Source organism: Pseudorca crassidens, chromosome 11 (assembly GCF_039906515.1).
Source record: "Pseudorca crassidens isolate mPseCra1 chromosome 11, mPseCra1.hap1, whole genome shotgun sequence".
NCBI classification, from domain to species: Eukaryota; Metazoa; Chordata; class Mammalia; order Artiodactyla; family Delphinidae; genus Pseudorca; species Pseudorca crassidens.
In genome coordinates this window covers 36,753,294-36,768,839 of record NC_090306.1, presented here as the reverse complement: position 1 = coordinate 36,768,839, position 15,546 = coordinate 36,753,294, and the positions used below count along the sequence as shown (strand labels likewise).

Sequence of the window (15,546 nt, the reverse complement as noted above, 5' to 3'; positions counted from 1 at the left end):
AAGATCCCACATGCCACGGAGCAACTAAGCCCATGCGCCACAACTACTGAGCCTACGCTCTAGAGGCCGCAAGCCAAAACTACTGGGCCTGTGTGCTGCAACTACTGAAGCCTGTGCACCTAGAGCACGTGCTCCACAACAAGAGAAGCCACCGCAATGAGAAGCCCACGCATCACAACGAAGAGCAGCCCCTGCTCGCCGCAACTAGAGAAAGCCCATGCAGCAACGAAGACCCAACGCAGCCAAAAATAAATAAATAAAATTATTTTTAAAAAATCACATCTAGTGTTTGTAAAGTGTATTAACTGTGTGAAGAATATATATGTGTGTGCATATATATATGTATATCTCCTCATTTAAACTTAGGTTGGAATTTTAAGGATTTTAGAAACTTTCAAACCTGTAAAATTCTGTTATTCCAAAGTAGTTCAAGAGTTTTATGGCAATTTAGTCATGGAAATACATACATTATAAACATTCTAATTAACTTTGGTACTTTTTCTCCATAATAACAAGAAATTATAGGATTTGTAGAGACCTACAGTTTAGGCAGCTGCTACCAACAGTGCGTGGTATTTGAGCTGTGGACCTGATTCAAACAGCAACTGAGATTCCATCTCTCTCTCAGACCACACTATGTGGATAGAATGCTAGAATTTTAGAATTTTATACCTGGAAGGGACATGAGAGATTTTTTAGTACAATCCTCTCATTTTACAAGTAAGAAAATTGAGGACCAGAGAAGCTTAATGATAAATCATTTGACATATATTTAGATACCAAAAAACAACTAGATTAAAAATAGTTCCAGAGTAGGAAAACCAGAGCCAACTCAAACATGTTACAACCTTCAGCTGATTATATACCTCTCTCCTTGTTGTTTTCATCTAAAAGATAAATAATTATTATTACTAGTTGTCTGAAGTGCACAGGGAACCCTGAGCAGAAGAAATCCCTGTGTTTGGCCTGGCTACCACATAGGAGCATCAGTGGGTCCAGGGAGGATGGGTTGCCTAAAAGTTCCACTAAGTTTTTAGGGCTTTCAACCCTCACTGGCATTCAGCTGCTGGTAAAAAGAAATGTTTACATAGTTTACTGTGTACTAACCATAGTACTTTATGTATATCAACCCACAATAATTCTACGAGGCAAGTAGTAGTATCATTCCCATTTTATAGATGAGGAAACTGAGGTACAGTTTAAAAGGTTTAATAACTTGTCCAATGTTAACCAGGCAGTAGTAAATTGTAGAGCTGCGATTAGCAACTGTTAGTCTGGCTCTAGCCATTCTGTTGTTACCTCAGAAAAACTGCATCCTTTCTAAGGGCTTTACATATATCGATTTGTTTAACCTGCATAATAATCCTATAAATACCTAATATTATTAGCTCCATTTCATAGATGTGAAAGCTGAGGGACAGGTTAGGTAATTTGCCCAAGGTAACACAGCTAGTAAGTTTCAGAGCCAGAATTTGAATTCAAGCAAACTGCCTATGGATAACGCCCTTAACCACTGGTTAAGCAAACAGTTTTGTTTTGCTTATTGTCAAAATTTATTCATATTAAAATTTAAAAATATATTTAATCTGAGAAATATGAAGCAATAAATAACATGTAAAATATGTTACTTAAGTATATTACTGATATACTTTTGAGAATATACTAATGAAATATACTGTTTAAATGGCAGTGTGTTTGCTGCAAGAAATCCTTGTAGGAATTGCTGGAGTTTTATTTATATTACTGCAAAAACCGATGCTAGTTCAATCACTTTCATATGAAGATATATGACAACAGACTGAAGTTTCTCCTTAAACATCTGTCTCCAAGATTATGTCTAAGGGAAATATTACTTTCACTAGTGAGAAATTTGACATTGCAGTTGTGTTTGTGCTATTGGCAGAAAGATTTGGGGCGCTTAATAAAATTTTCAGATGTTACAGTAGACTTTTCTGGGTCAAACATGTTAATATAAAAATGTTTAAAATATATTTGACTTTACTAGGGGTGCTAAGTGTAGCTATAGTATTTATATTTTGTATTGGAAGTCTATCAGATTACTTAATATATGATTCAGGATGAAATCTTTACAACTGTGGAGTCTATTAACATGCTCCTTTTTATAATAAATATAACACCATTAACTTACTTGGTTATAGGATATGCACATAGAGTTGCTTTCCTTGCACTCCTCTCATATTAAAGATGCAGATGTGTGAAGGCACCCAACAGAGTTAGTGATGCAGTATGACTGCAGTTAACAAAGACTATTTCAGTTTTGAACACTCTGATTGCTAGGAATATCAAAGTTATGACCTTCTCAACAGCTAATTCCACCATACTACATTAAATATTCTCATAGACTGTAAATTTTGCCATTGAATATCTGTAAGATCTATAAGCATAAATATAAAAAACTTATCCCAGGGGCATGTGTTAAAAACTTAAAATGGAGCTAATAAGAACTAGTAGAAATGAAACAGAATTAATAAGAAAATACAGAGATAAAAGTGGAGCTGGGAAAGAACAGGAAACCTAAGGAGAAGAAAGTGTGTCAAATAGAAAACTAAAATAAAGGAGAAAAACTTGGAAACGAGCAATTGAAAAGGCAGTATCTGTAGAAAACAAAAGAAGGAAAACATAAGGAAAAATGAACATAAAATAATGAGAATGAAACCAAAACAAAATACTGAAGACCAGCAGATTAAAGAACACATTTTTAAAAACTTTTTATTTTATATTGGAGCATAGCCGATTAACAATGTTGTGATAGTTTCAGGTGCACAGCAAAGTGACTCAGCCATACATATACATGTATCCAATTCTCCCCCAAACTCCCCTCCCATCCAGGCTGCCACATAACATTGAGCAGAGTTCCCTGTGCTATACAGTAGGTTCTTGTTGGTTATCCACTTTAAATATAGCAATCTGTACATGTCGATTCTAGACTCCCTAACTATCCCTTTCCCCCATCCTTCCCCTCGGTAACCGTAAGTTCAAAGAAAACACTTTTAACAAAAAGACTTTTTTTTTTTTTGGCTGCGCTGTGCAGCTTGCAGGATCTTGGTTCCCTGGCCAGGGATCTAACCCATGCGCCCTGCAATGGAAGCGCAGAGTTCTAACCACTGGACTGCCAGGGAAGTCCCCAAGAAAAATTTTTAACAAGAAAAAAAATCTATAAGAATGGTGCTATTTAATACTCAAATAGCTGTACATATAAAATATTCACTCCATTGTGTAGTAAGCAGATATCCTTTGCACCAAAGGGAAATCACAGTGCAGACCGCTAGGGCTTTGGAGAAAATCCATGTTCCCTTTTTAGATAATTATTCTCCTTTTTAGGAAGAGCTCCAGTCTTGCTATTTAGCCCTGGGTAGAGACTGAATGCCTAACCATGGGACATCAAGTGACCACAATAACTGAGCTTCCTTTTATGAAATGAGTGCTGTTTGGACCACCAAATGATAAGGCTGATTGTGCTTGGCAGCAATCTATCATCGAGTGGAAATTGTATATGATATTGGATTTGAGCAAAGATGGAAGACACAAGTAATTGCATGAAGTGTCCTTCAACAGTGACTCTTCCTCTCCTTCAATCTATATTTACAGCCTTATGGGAGATTCTTATAACTGGTTTATTGAGGAGGAAGGTGAAAAACCCAGGACTGGTTTACAAATGGTTCTTCATGATATACTGGCATCAAGCTGGATGGTTGTATCATTACAGTTCCAATGGAGAGGTGGCCCTGGAGGGCAGTAGTGGAGGGAAATTCTCTTAACGAGCATAATCGAGAGCAACACATTGGACTGTCCCCCTCCTCTGGACTGAAACACGATCAGAAGTATGGATCTTCAGTGATTCGTGAGCACTTGCTAACATTTAGATTGGACTGTCAGGGACTTGGAGAGGACAAGGTTGGAAAATTGATACAAGAAGGTCTGGGGAAGAGGTATATGGATAGACCTCTCAGAACAGGCACAGGGTCTATGAAGATATTTATGTTCCATGCAAATTCTTACCAAAGGGCATCACTTGAAGAGGAGGCTTTCAATAATCAGGTGGACAAAAAGATGCTCTCTTGATGTCTGTAAACCACTCTCCCCAGCCACCCTAGTGCTTTCTCAATGGACCCATGTGCAAAGTGGCCATGTGGCTGAAATGGAGGCTCTGCATGGGCACAGCAATATTATCTGCTCACCAAGGCTGACCTTGTAGCCTTGTTACATTGTCACTGCTGAGTGCCTAACTAATCAACAGCACAGACCAACACTGGGTCTTCTGTTTGACACCCTTCATTGGAAGGACAAACCAGCTACCTGCTGATTGGTTAATTATATTGGACTACTTCCCTCGTGGAAGATGACAGAGATCTTTTCACTGGAATATATATATATATATATACATATATACATATATATATATAAAATTTATATATATATATTTATATATATATGATATAGATTTGCCCTCCCTGCCTATAATGCTTCTGCTGGCACCACCGTCCATGGACTCACAAAATGCCTTATTCATTTTCATTCTATTCTGTACAACACTGCTTCTGATTAAGGGCCTGGCCAGATAGAACAGTGGAGTGGATTACTCAAGATTCAGTCAGTTTAAAGACAACATCCAGAAAGAATGTGGTTTCACATTTTACATCATCCACATCTTAAATCTTAAAATGCAATATATGCTTTGAATCAGAGCCCAGTGTGTCGTGTGTCTCTCCCATAGCCAGACTAAACACAGGAATAAAAAGATGAAAGTGGGAGTGGCTCTTCTCACTATTATACGTAAAAACCTGATTGCAAAATTTTTGCTTTCCATCCTCCTAACATCAAACTACTGATCTGGAGATCTTGATTCCTGGGTTAAGAATGCTTCCAGGGCTTCCCTGGTGGCACAGTGGTTGAGAGTCTGCCTGCCGATGCAGGAGACACGGGTTCGGGCCCTGGTCCGGGAAGATCCCACAAGTCGCGGAGCGGCTGGGCCTGTGAGCCATGGCCGCCGAGCCTGTGCGTCCAGAGCCTGTGCTCCGCAACGGGAGAGACCACAACAGTGAGAGGCCCGCGTACAGCAAAAAAAAAAAAAAAAAAAAAAAAAAAAAGAATGCTTCAAAAAGGGGCCACAACATGGTTCTTCTACTGGACTGGAAGATGAAACTGCCAGTTGGGCATTTACTGCTCCTTATGCTACTGAGCCAGCGGATCAGCTTTTTTTGGATGGAGAGATTGATCCTGATTACAAAGGGAAAACTGGGTATCTCGTATACTGTGAGGGTAGGAAGGACATGTCTTCAACCCAGAACATTCTTGAGAGCACCTCTTAGTAGTTCAATGTCCAAACGTAAAAGTTAACGCAAATTTCAGCAACCAAATCAAGGCAGGACCACTGAGCATTTAGGAATGAAATTTGGGGTCACCTTTTCAATCTGAATTCATCCTCAAATTCTTACAGATCCACAATCCTTTGTCCACAATTCTGTAATCTAAAAGCACTGAAACTTGAAAGCATTTTCACATTTTGCCTGATCTGTAATAATTTAGCAGTAAAATCTGAGTAGAACTGATGTGAAGTAACTTATAGACTTTATTTTTCCACTTAGTGTGAATATTTATATGTTTTGCAGAAACATTAATGCATTTGATTATATAGGTCACTATTTCAGAACCCACGTGGAGTGTTAGGTAATTACACAGTTTTGGACCATACTGCCTTTTGAAAAATCCCAAATGTGTTACTTATGAAACATATCCAGCCTTTAAGGGTTTCAGATGAGGACTGTGAATCTGTATCAGTAGTGTTACAAGAATGTGCTGGATATGTTTATTTAAAAAAATCTTTGTTGAACTTTTTCACTGGTGTAATGGGGTGAATTCTGTTCCCCCACCCAATTCATGTTGAAGCACTAACCCCTAGTACCCCAGAATGTGACTGTATTTGGAGACAGGGTCTTCAAAGAGGTAATTAAGATAAAATGAGGTCCTTAGGTTAGGCCCTACTCCAATATGACTGGTGTCCTTATAAGAAAATGAGGTTAGGACACATATACAGAGGAAAGACCAGATGAAGAAACAGAGAGAAGGCGGCCATCTGTAAGCCAAGGAGAGAGCCCTCAGAAGAAACCAACCCTGCTGACACCTTGATCTTGGACTTCCAGCCTCCAGAATTGTTAGAAAATAAATTGCTGTTGCTTAAGCCACCCAGTCTGTGGTATTCTGTTTTGGCACCCCAGAAGCTAATACAACTGGTAACATATAATTTTTATGACCAACAAACGTCAATAAACGTATCTCCATTTTGTAAAAACAAAACACCAACTGACTAAACAAAAACCAATCAACCTTTTAAAATGTGATTGGTTTTACAACTGTAGCTTGCTATTGTTGTACTTCATTTTGAGTTCTTTCAGGGAAGGTTTGTAGCTTATTTCTGCCTCATTTATACCATTTTTCCCCTCAAATTCCAGTTGATAAACAAGATGGTACTTCTCATTTCAGGTAATAGTTCCTGTTGCCTAATAACTATATATAAAACTTTAATACATAGTTTTTATTGCTGTTGTTATGCTTGCCTTGTTGATATAAACTCAGGACTAATCAGAACAGCCTGGGGTCTCTGGGATCCAAGGTCAGGTTCTTGATATAAGACAGGTGCACTCAATCTTTTTTATCCACCTCCACAGAGAACAGAATCCCGTGTGCAGGAGTCCATGCACGTTTCAGTAACTTCTCCAGTCTCTACCATTCTCGGAAGCACAAGAGAATGGAAGTTAATATTATTATGTTGATGGCCCACGGATTTTTTTTTTTTTTTTTGGCTGTGCCATGTGGCTTGCGGAATCTTAGTTCCCTGACGAGGGATCGAACCCTGGCACCCTGCAGTGGAAGCGTAGAGTCCTAACCACTGGACCACTAAGGAATCCAGGGATTATTTTAATTTTTAAAAGGTACAGCATTAGAAAACTTCAAGAATTTATTGTTAAATGGTTAAAAACTATTGTTAAACTGTACCATTTTACAAGTGACCCTAGTGAATTTCATGTCTAAAGTACTGAACTCTGGTGTACTAAAAGGATACATGAATGGGTAAGAACCTGTACCATCTAGTGACAAGCATCTTTCTCTTCTCCGCCAGCCACTCTTCCAGACAGGTAAGAAACACTTTAGGAAAAAGGTGTGATTTTTGTGGTGAAGTAGGAGAAGTAGCTCCTGTATCTCTGTCTCCATGGAAGCCTAGTACAGGAAGGGGTTTTTCTAAGATAAGCACCAATAAATGGGAGGCAGCGGGTACAGTGCAAGGGCATGTGCCTTGGTATTTCGCAGAAAATGGGTTTCTGGTTCTTCTACAGGGACTACATTGCAGAGTTGTAAAGTAGTTTGGAGAGTTGTAAATTTCAGCAGTGATTGATGATCCACTGCCCAGAATGTGCTTAACAGGCTGTAAATCCTGGTATGAAAAAAAATTACCTCACTGTAGAATTGTGACACAGGTGAATGTATTCATTCTGAGAATATTTACTGACTGCCTACTATGTGTCAGACTATTCTAGGGGCTGGAGACGCAGTGATGAAGACAATGAATAAAAGTTCCTGCCCTTCTTGAATTTATGATTCAGAGGTGGAGCTTACTTTATAATGGTGGATGTTATATTCTAGCGAAATGGTGATTTGCACGTTGGGGATTTTTAGAGTGCTCCATTTGCTTTTCTTTTGATTTAAAAATACTTTGTTGCCATCACTTTTGCAAGTAGGCCACTTTTTGTTAATCTCCTTGATAATCCATCCAGCTGAGGAATTTAAAAACATCACAATACCTTAGACTTGGAAGGGACCTGCATTGAGATAATAGTTTTAACTCCTTTATCTTACAGATGGAAAAAAGGAAGTGACTTACCTAAATTTACCATTACATTACTGAGAGATTGAAGACTAGGCCTTAGATCTCTGTATGCTTTCCTCAATCATATTCCTCATGGTTTCTGGGTTTCTGAATTGAGGTCTGAGTCATAAGAAGCGATGCTTGCAAAAAACACAGATGGTGCGATGAGTTCAGAAACGGCTGTAGATTGCAAACCTGATTTGGTTAATCAGAAAGCAGGGCTTGAAAATAGAAACAGACTCACAGATATAAAAAACAAACTTGCTACCAAAGGCGAGAGGGAAGCAGGGAGAGACAAATTAGGGGTATGGGATTAATAGATACAAACTACTATGTATAAAGTAGATAAGCAACAAAGATATATTGTACAGCACAGGGAATTATAACCATTATCTTGTTATATTTATAATGGAGTATAATCTGTAAAAATACTGAATCACTATACTGTAACCTGAAACTAATACTGTAAATCAACTATATTTCAATTAAAAAAAAAAAAGCAAGCATGACTTGGTGAAAGACTGACGGGGTATCTGAGCTCTAATCCTGGCCAGTTCATTAAAGAAAACATTTAACCTGGTCCCTAAATTCCTTCTTTCAAATGTAGGGATAGGCTAGTTGATGAGAACATTTGCATAGTACTCTGAGCCCTTTAAAACATGCATTTATGTAAAGAGATTTACCAAGTGCCAGCACATAGTGGTAAAAAGTGTCATTAGGCTAAGAAGTCTCAGAGCCTTAGCAAAGTTCTTGATCAGCGTGGTGACATGTTACCTGCATTTATTATTAATCTGGTTGTGAATTACTGAATAGATTGAGGAGGTGGGGCTGGAGCTTCAGAGACCAGTTGGATGGGTTGCCGGAGTCCAGTACAACACGAGGGCATCCAGTACGCTACGGTAATGAGACCTGGGAGGAAAGTGTTCTTTTCTAAACAACGTTCAGGGCACATGCAATCTCGTTATTTACAAAGAAGAAAAAAGGTTTTATGAGTGTTTTTTGTTGTTGTTTCTTTTTAAAGCAGCTACTGTAGAGGCCTGGGAGGCGAGAAGAGCGCATTTGGAATTAAACCAGGGTTAGATTCCTGGCTTTATCCTTTTCTAATTAGGTAATATAGAGGAAGTCACCTAACCTCTCGAGCCTCGGTTTCGTTTCCTCCAAATTAAGGGCGACAATCCCTACTTGGTAGAGCATTTGTGTGCACAAAACCAAGTGGCTTAAGGCACCTAGCAATGGCGCTCACTGGTGGCTGCCGCCTGCCCCCGGGTATCCTTCGAGCTGGGGCTGAGACGCCAAGGACCGCCCAGGCCCGGAAAGCGGTTCTACCTGGAGACCGCAGTCGCGCACTCTGCTCCGGAGTCGGGCTGACCTCTGAACGCCGGCCCCCGCCTTGGACCAGGCTTCGCGCAGGATGACAGAGCATCTCTCGCTGGAGGGGCTCCCAGGATGCCGACAGGAAGCGGGCGGCACCGGGCGGAGAGGCGGTGACCGCGCCTGAGGCTGCGGCGGCCACCCCCACGCGGCAACCCGCGAACTCGCCGCGAGTGCTGGGCCGCGCTGGCCTCGTTTGAAGTCTCCGGCGCGGCCGCTGGTTGGCGGGCGCGGGTCACGTGGCCCAGGCAGGAGTTTCCCCGACAGCTGGAGGCTGCGTGGGATCCGGCGGCGGCTCTGGAGCTCAGCGGTGCGGCCTTCCCCGCCCCCTCCCTCCTCCCCCGCCCGCTTCCGCCCGTCTTATTATCCTCCTTATTGACAAATAGAGCGGCCGCGGCGGCGACTCTCGGCGTGCGTTTGTAGCCAAGCCATGGGAGACAAGAAGAGCCCCACCAGGTAACAGTGCCCGGGCCCCGGGGCCCGGACTGTGCAGGCGGCGGGGCCCTTGCGCCGGGCTTCAGGCGGCCGCCTCGCTCGCAGCCCGAGCAGCAGGGCGAAAACGGGGGCGGTGCCGCCGCTGCGCGAGCGCTGCCGCCTGAGGGGCCGGCGCCGGCCGCCCCACAATGGAGTCGCGATGGCGGCGGCCGGAGCGGCAGCTCGGGGTGTCCGAGCGGCGGTGGCGGCGACGGCGGCGGCGGCTGCTGCTGCTGCTGCTGCGGCCGCGCTCACGCCCCCGCCTTCCTGACTCCCCTCCCCCTTCGAGCCGGAGTCTGGCGCGCTGGGGGCCTGCAGGGCTGGGGTCGCGGGACTGGGGCGGGGGGCGAGGCGGGGGCGGCCGCGGGGCCCGGGCGCGGCCCGCTGGTGACCCCGCGCCGCGTCGTGTCCGGGTTGTGTCCTGCAGGCCGAAGCGGCAGCCGAAGCCGTCCTCGGATGAGGGTTACTGGGACTGTAGCGTCTGCACCTTCCGGAACAGCGCCGAGGCCTTCAAGTGCATGATGTGCGATGTGCGGAAGGGCACCTCCACCCGGTGAGTCCCGGGCTTGCCCCGCGCGGCGCCTGCCCACCGGCTCGCGGCGCCGAGGACGCCCCTGCGGCCGCCGCCCCCTCCCGTGACACTGGCAGACCCGGCGGCCGGAGGCGAGCCTGAGGTGGTGGCCGCGATAGGAACTGGGTCAGATTGATTGTGACCCAAGCGATGCTTTGCGGTGAGGGGTAATTGAAGAGGCTGGAACGTTTTTTGCTGCCAAGAGAGAGTAAATTGTTTAAGGGAGGCATTAGCTACTGCGATTTAATTCGTGTCGCTGGGTGTAATGCCCCCCCGCCCCCCACCCCTTCCCCACCACACAGTCCGGATGTAATAACGTTGGCTGCATTGTTGTGTTAGTGTGCAGGAATCAAAGAAAAACCATAAATCCTCTTTAGGAGCGAAAGATGTAATTTAATGTCGTTCCTCAAAAAAGTATCTGATTATAGAATCCACAACAGATTAAGCTTCCTGTATTTTTAACATAGACGTCTGGAAGGGTCAGATCAGGGGTTTGTGTAGTGTTTTTAATCCCAGGTCCTCTAATATTGTATAAATAAATAGTTGGAGGTGAGCCCAGTCACAGGGGACACATTTTTTTCTGAAAGTGTCTGAATATCTTTAGTTTGATTAGATGGCAATCTGTTAGACTACACAAATGGGATAAAATGATCTCTGCTTATTTTCGGTCTTTATTTTATTGTAAGCTTACAGTATGATAAGAGTCTTTTAAAAAAACACTTAAGTGTATTAAGTGGATAAAGAAAATCATTCAGGAAATTCAAAGTCTGGCATTCTTGATCTGCCAACACTTAGTTACTGTGATTTATGGCCTAATATTTAGATGGCATATACTCTTGATTAAAGTCTGTTAGAAACTGGATTATCATGAGAATACTAATGCTTTATACTGTTGTTTTTAAAAAGGGCTATACAATAGTAACATTAGAGGAATAAATATATTCAGTAGGAGTTAGATTCCTAAAAATGAGATATCCAGATTTTTAAACACCATTTACAGCATTTTATTAAATTTTTAAATGTGAACACATAAATGGTTGTCAAAACTTGAAATTTTAAGATTTGCTGAGTGAAGCTAGCTGCTTTTGACATACCTGTCTTTTTGTAAACCACGATATGCTTTTCGTATATTAATTCTCATTACATTGGATAAAATATATTAAATATTTTAATCATGTCCTTTAAAAAGCAAATTTTCAAACAGCTGCTAAATTCAAGGGAATATAACAGAACATGCTAAAAAGAAAAAAGTACCATTTGCTAAAATGAATGTGGTAACTATTTTTGGACCCGTGATTTAAGTATTTTGAAAAGCAGAGTATCTTTGTATCTCTAAGTCTATATAAGGTTGGATTTGGCTTAGATTATATTTGTATATCTATGTTAGTACTTTGTACTTTTTTAAACGCTCAATAAGCAATTTTCAGAAAAGGCAGGAACTTTAATGTGGAGACAGTTTTTATAATCTTAATCTCTGGTGCGATATTGTTGCTTTTTGTTGTTCCCTCTCTATTTTCTTGTAGCCACTAGAAAAATACTGAAACTAGAAGAGCCTGTATGTTTATTTGCAGGGACAGCAAGGAAGGGGGGAAGCTGGTGTCCTACTCCACAGCCAGTCTTGGGGTTAGAGGAACCCTGAGAAATAGAGTAGGTGGTGGCAGCTCAGAAGAGAAGAAACAGGCCGAATACCTGGCACCTGAAAGAAGAAGGAATATAGTGCACAGGGGAGTTGGCCCAGGACAGAGAAGTGGGCCTAGTTTAAAAGAGGCTTGAGGCCCACATGGGGGCCCCTGACATTTCTTACCAGTACATCTGAGCTCTTATAGATCCAATTTTTAGTGGTGGAAACATTACTTGAGAAGGACTCAGAGAAGCATTGTCATTTGGATTGAAACTGAAGAGGCTCTGGGCAACTCACCAGAAGTCTAAGGGACACTCTGTTCCTAAAAGTAAGTGTTCTACACTACGACCCTCTCAGCTTCTTCCTTCCTCTCTCTGAATTTGTCTCTTCTCTTTTGATTTTGGCCCTAAGTTAAACCTTAGAGCTCTAATTTCTCTGTTACCTGTTATTTTTCTCCCGTTGTTTCTGAAATTCAGAGTGGAATCCATGTTTGGGTAGAACAGTGGAACAGGGCACTGTTAATAGGGCAGATATTGATTGTACCACAAAATATTTGTCTCTCTGGTAATATTAGAAAAACAGGATTAAAGGGCTACATAACACTGGAGAAGCAAAAGTTTCAGTAGTTAGAAGAAATAATTCTCTACGACTGACATGTTAATTAGCAGTTAGGGTAATTTCAAGAATAAGGTTGGCAATTACTAAAGCAGGGACTGGATAGCTGCAGAGCCCAGGGATGCAGTTTGCTAATTACTTGTTTTTGTGACTGACAAACAGGACTTGAATCCCTTGGGTCAGACTCACCTTTGAACTGATTTTGTCTTAGTCACCAAATGTGAGGCCAAGTCTAAGCCAATCCCAGAAATTTGAAAAATCTTTTCTTTTTAAACCTCCAGAGAAGATGGAGTCCATGACCTCCCTTTTTTTCTTTTTTTTTTTTTTTTTTTGTGGTACGCGGGCCACTCACTGCTGTGGCCTCTCCGTTGCGGAGCACAGGCTCTGGACGCGCAGGCTCAGCGGCCATGGCTCACGGGCCTAGCCGCTCTGCGGCATGTGGGATCTTCCCGGACCGGGGCACAAACCCGTGTCCCCTGCATCGGCAGGCGGACTCTCAACCACTGCGCCACCAGGGAAGCCCCATGACCTCCCTTTAAAGTCTTTCTGACAGTCTTTTTTGTTTAAAGGATATCTGATTCAAATCCTTTATATTGCAACAGATGACCTTTTCCTTTGGCAATATCCCTGGTAGGTCATGTTCTTCTGCAGAATAACTGTATGGAATGAAATGAGGTTATATTGATAGCAGTATTTCAAAATGAAATGTGATTTGAAGTAGCTTCAATTCCTAAATTGATAAATTATATTCTTTAAGTGTATGCCATTTCTCTGATTGAATTTTAATTTTGTACTTGCTGGCCTTAATTAGTTTAAATTTCACTAATCTTTTTTAAAATCTAGAATCTAAATAACTAGATAGTTCAAAACTGAAGTTTTCTACAATGTGCTTTTGTGAAAGAATCAATGATAAATGTCAAACTGACAGGAAAAATGTAAAAATGAAAAAGTTACAGTGACAATTATTTTCAAAGGTACTACACAATTTCCTTCATCTTTATATTTGAAATTCTTTTAACGTAATAAGTGTCTCAAATGTAAACCTAAGAAACTTTAAGAAATCAAGAACCATTCTGAATCATCAGAGAAAAAGAAATATTTAGCATAGTGTGTGTGAGGGTAGTACAATCAATGTATTGAGTTAGACTAGTATCTTATTGCCACTTCATATAGGAATAGAAATTAATGCTTAATTCAGATCGCAGATAGTTAAAAATGAAAATGTTAGAGCTATTTGTTTTGGTTTTGAACTGTGATCTAAATGAGAACCCATAAAACACCTAGTCCAGAGCAGGCTTTCAAATGTAATTTCAAGCGTAACAGGTAATGTTATATTTTCTCAGGATAAATTGTAGTAGTCCCTTTAGGTTTCTCAGAGATGTTATGTTAGAGAACGATGAGAAAGATTTCACATATTAGCAAGAGTACTAGGTGTTATACTAGGAGTCTGGCAGTGAATTCTTGTCTCATTTCAGCCACTTCAACATTCAGCAGTTTTTATTGAACGTCTTACTTTGTACGAGGGCTGAGCTAGGTACTAGACATACAGTGGTGGGCAAAATAGATGTTTGTTTCTTCTGTAAAATTTTATGATTTGCTGTGAATTCAGAAACACTTTGAATTGTAACCAACTCTATACATGAGGTAGTATTAGCAAAACTTTATGTGTGAGCTGAAGAGGTGAAATTTTCTTGTTAAAAGAAATAGTGTTTATAATTGAACAAGTATTATGGTTAGGATCTGACTGTTGTTAAAAAGAATGAGTTATTTCAGCTTCTATAAAATGGAAGTAAACAATATAAAATTCACATTTTGAAGAAAATTAAAACAGTTATCATCTGATAAAACTCTTTTCCAGTATCATTGCTGTCTTGTCATACTTGCTTTCTGTCTTGTAATTTGAGGCTTGGCACAGATTCTCCTAGACCCTTGGTGTGGGAATGTGAGAAAAGAATTGCGGACCATCTCAGTCAGTCTGTTTTTCAGAATGCAGAGTTCTGAGCCTCCCTTACCTGAGGAGCCTTTCCAGCTACCACACAGGTGTTATTCAGAGACTCCTTATTCTAGGAGGTTGGTTGGTTTGTTTTTCTCTCTACATCTTGGGTTAGAGTAGTCACATGGGTTCATTGTTTAAGAGAAATTTTGAAAGTGATTAGTGTTTGGATAGTAGTGGCTTTCAGAGTGTGATCTGATGAACCCTGAGGGTCCCTGAGGACCTTTTAGGGAGTTCATAATCATACTAAGATGTTATTTGCCTTTTTCACTGTGTTGACACTTGAGGAGGTTGTGCAGAGGCAGTGGTGAGTAAAACTGCTGGCTCTTTAGCATAAATCAAAGCAGTGGCACCACATTGCTATATTCATCGTAATCTTCACCACCATGCACATGCAGTAAAAATAATGCTAGTTTCACTTAAGAATATTGTTCACGAAGCAGTAAAAATGACTAATTTTAGCAAGTCTTGTGTCTTCTTTAATATTCTGTCTGATGAACTGGGAAGTACAAGTAAAGCACTCCTGCTGCAACCAAACTAGTGTGGGTGAGTCGCGGGAGAGCAGTTGAAGTTGTTTGTAGTTGTTTGAGTTTTGAGCAGATCTAGCTTTTTTCATAGAACGTTATTTTTATTTGAGAGAATGCCTGGCAAACTGTGGTTATTCAGACTTGGATATTTAGCAATTTTCTCAAAAATGAACACAGTAAGTTTGTCACTTCGGAGAAAACAATTGATAATATTTGTTGCCAATGATAAAAACTGAGCTTTCAAGTGAAAATTAAAATTTTTGAAAGCTTGTAACCACTACAGTGAGCTTAAGAGCTTCCTAGTAGTTTAAAGATGAGATCAGATGGTTATGTCAATGAATGTAATTTCTGATATTTTATTATGTGGTTTGTCAACATTTGGAAAATTTGCATCACTCAGTAAACCAGTATTTCCCAGTAACCAATGTATGATGTTACAAAACCATGCATAGATAATCCACTCAAAGTATAAAATAAACCAATGGATTTTAA

General features: G+C 41.0%; 1 protein-coding gene across 10 annotated transcripts in view; it reads left to right on the top strand.

Moving 5' to 3' along the window:
• The first annotated feature begins 9,544 nt into the window (after positions 1 to 9,544).
• The window catches only part of YAF2 (YY1 associated factor 2), a 65,787-nt gene continuing 59,785 nt past the window's right edge, over positions 9,545 to 15,546 (top strand). For 2 of the 10 annotated variants that reach the window (XR_010932366.1, XR_010932367.1), the window contains exons 1-3: positions 9,545 to 9,709; positions 10,155 to 10,280; positions 11,870 to 12,247. Coding sequence is in view for 5 of the 10 variants with exons in the window: in XM_067696214.1 (XP_067552315.1) it covers positions 9,684 to 9,709; positions 10,155 to 10,280 (152 nt within the window). In the remaining 5 variants the exon portion in view is untranslated. Of the gene's footprint in view, positions 9,710 to 10,154; positions 10,281 to 11,869; positions 12,248 to 14,506; positions 14,605 to 15,546 lie in introns of those variants that run through there. The other 8 variants (XM_067696214.1, XM_067696220.1, XM_067696218.1 and 5 more) reach the window with 8 other exon arrangements.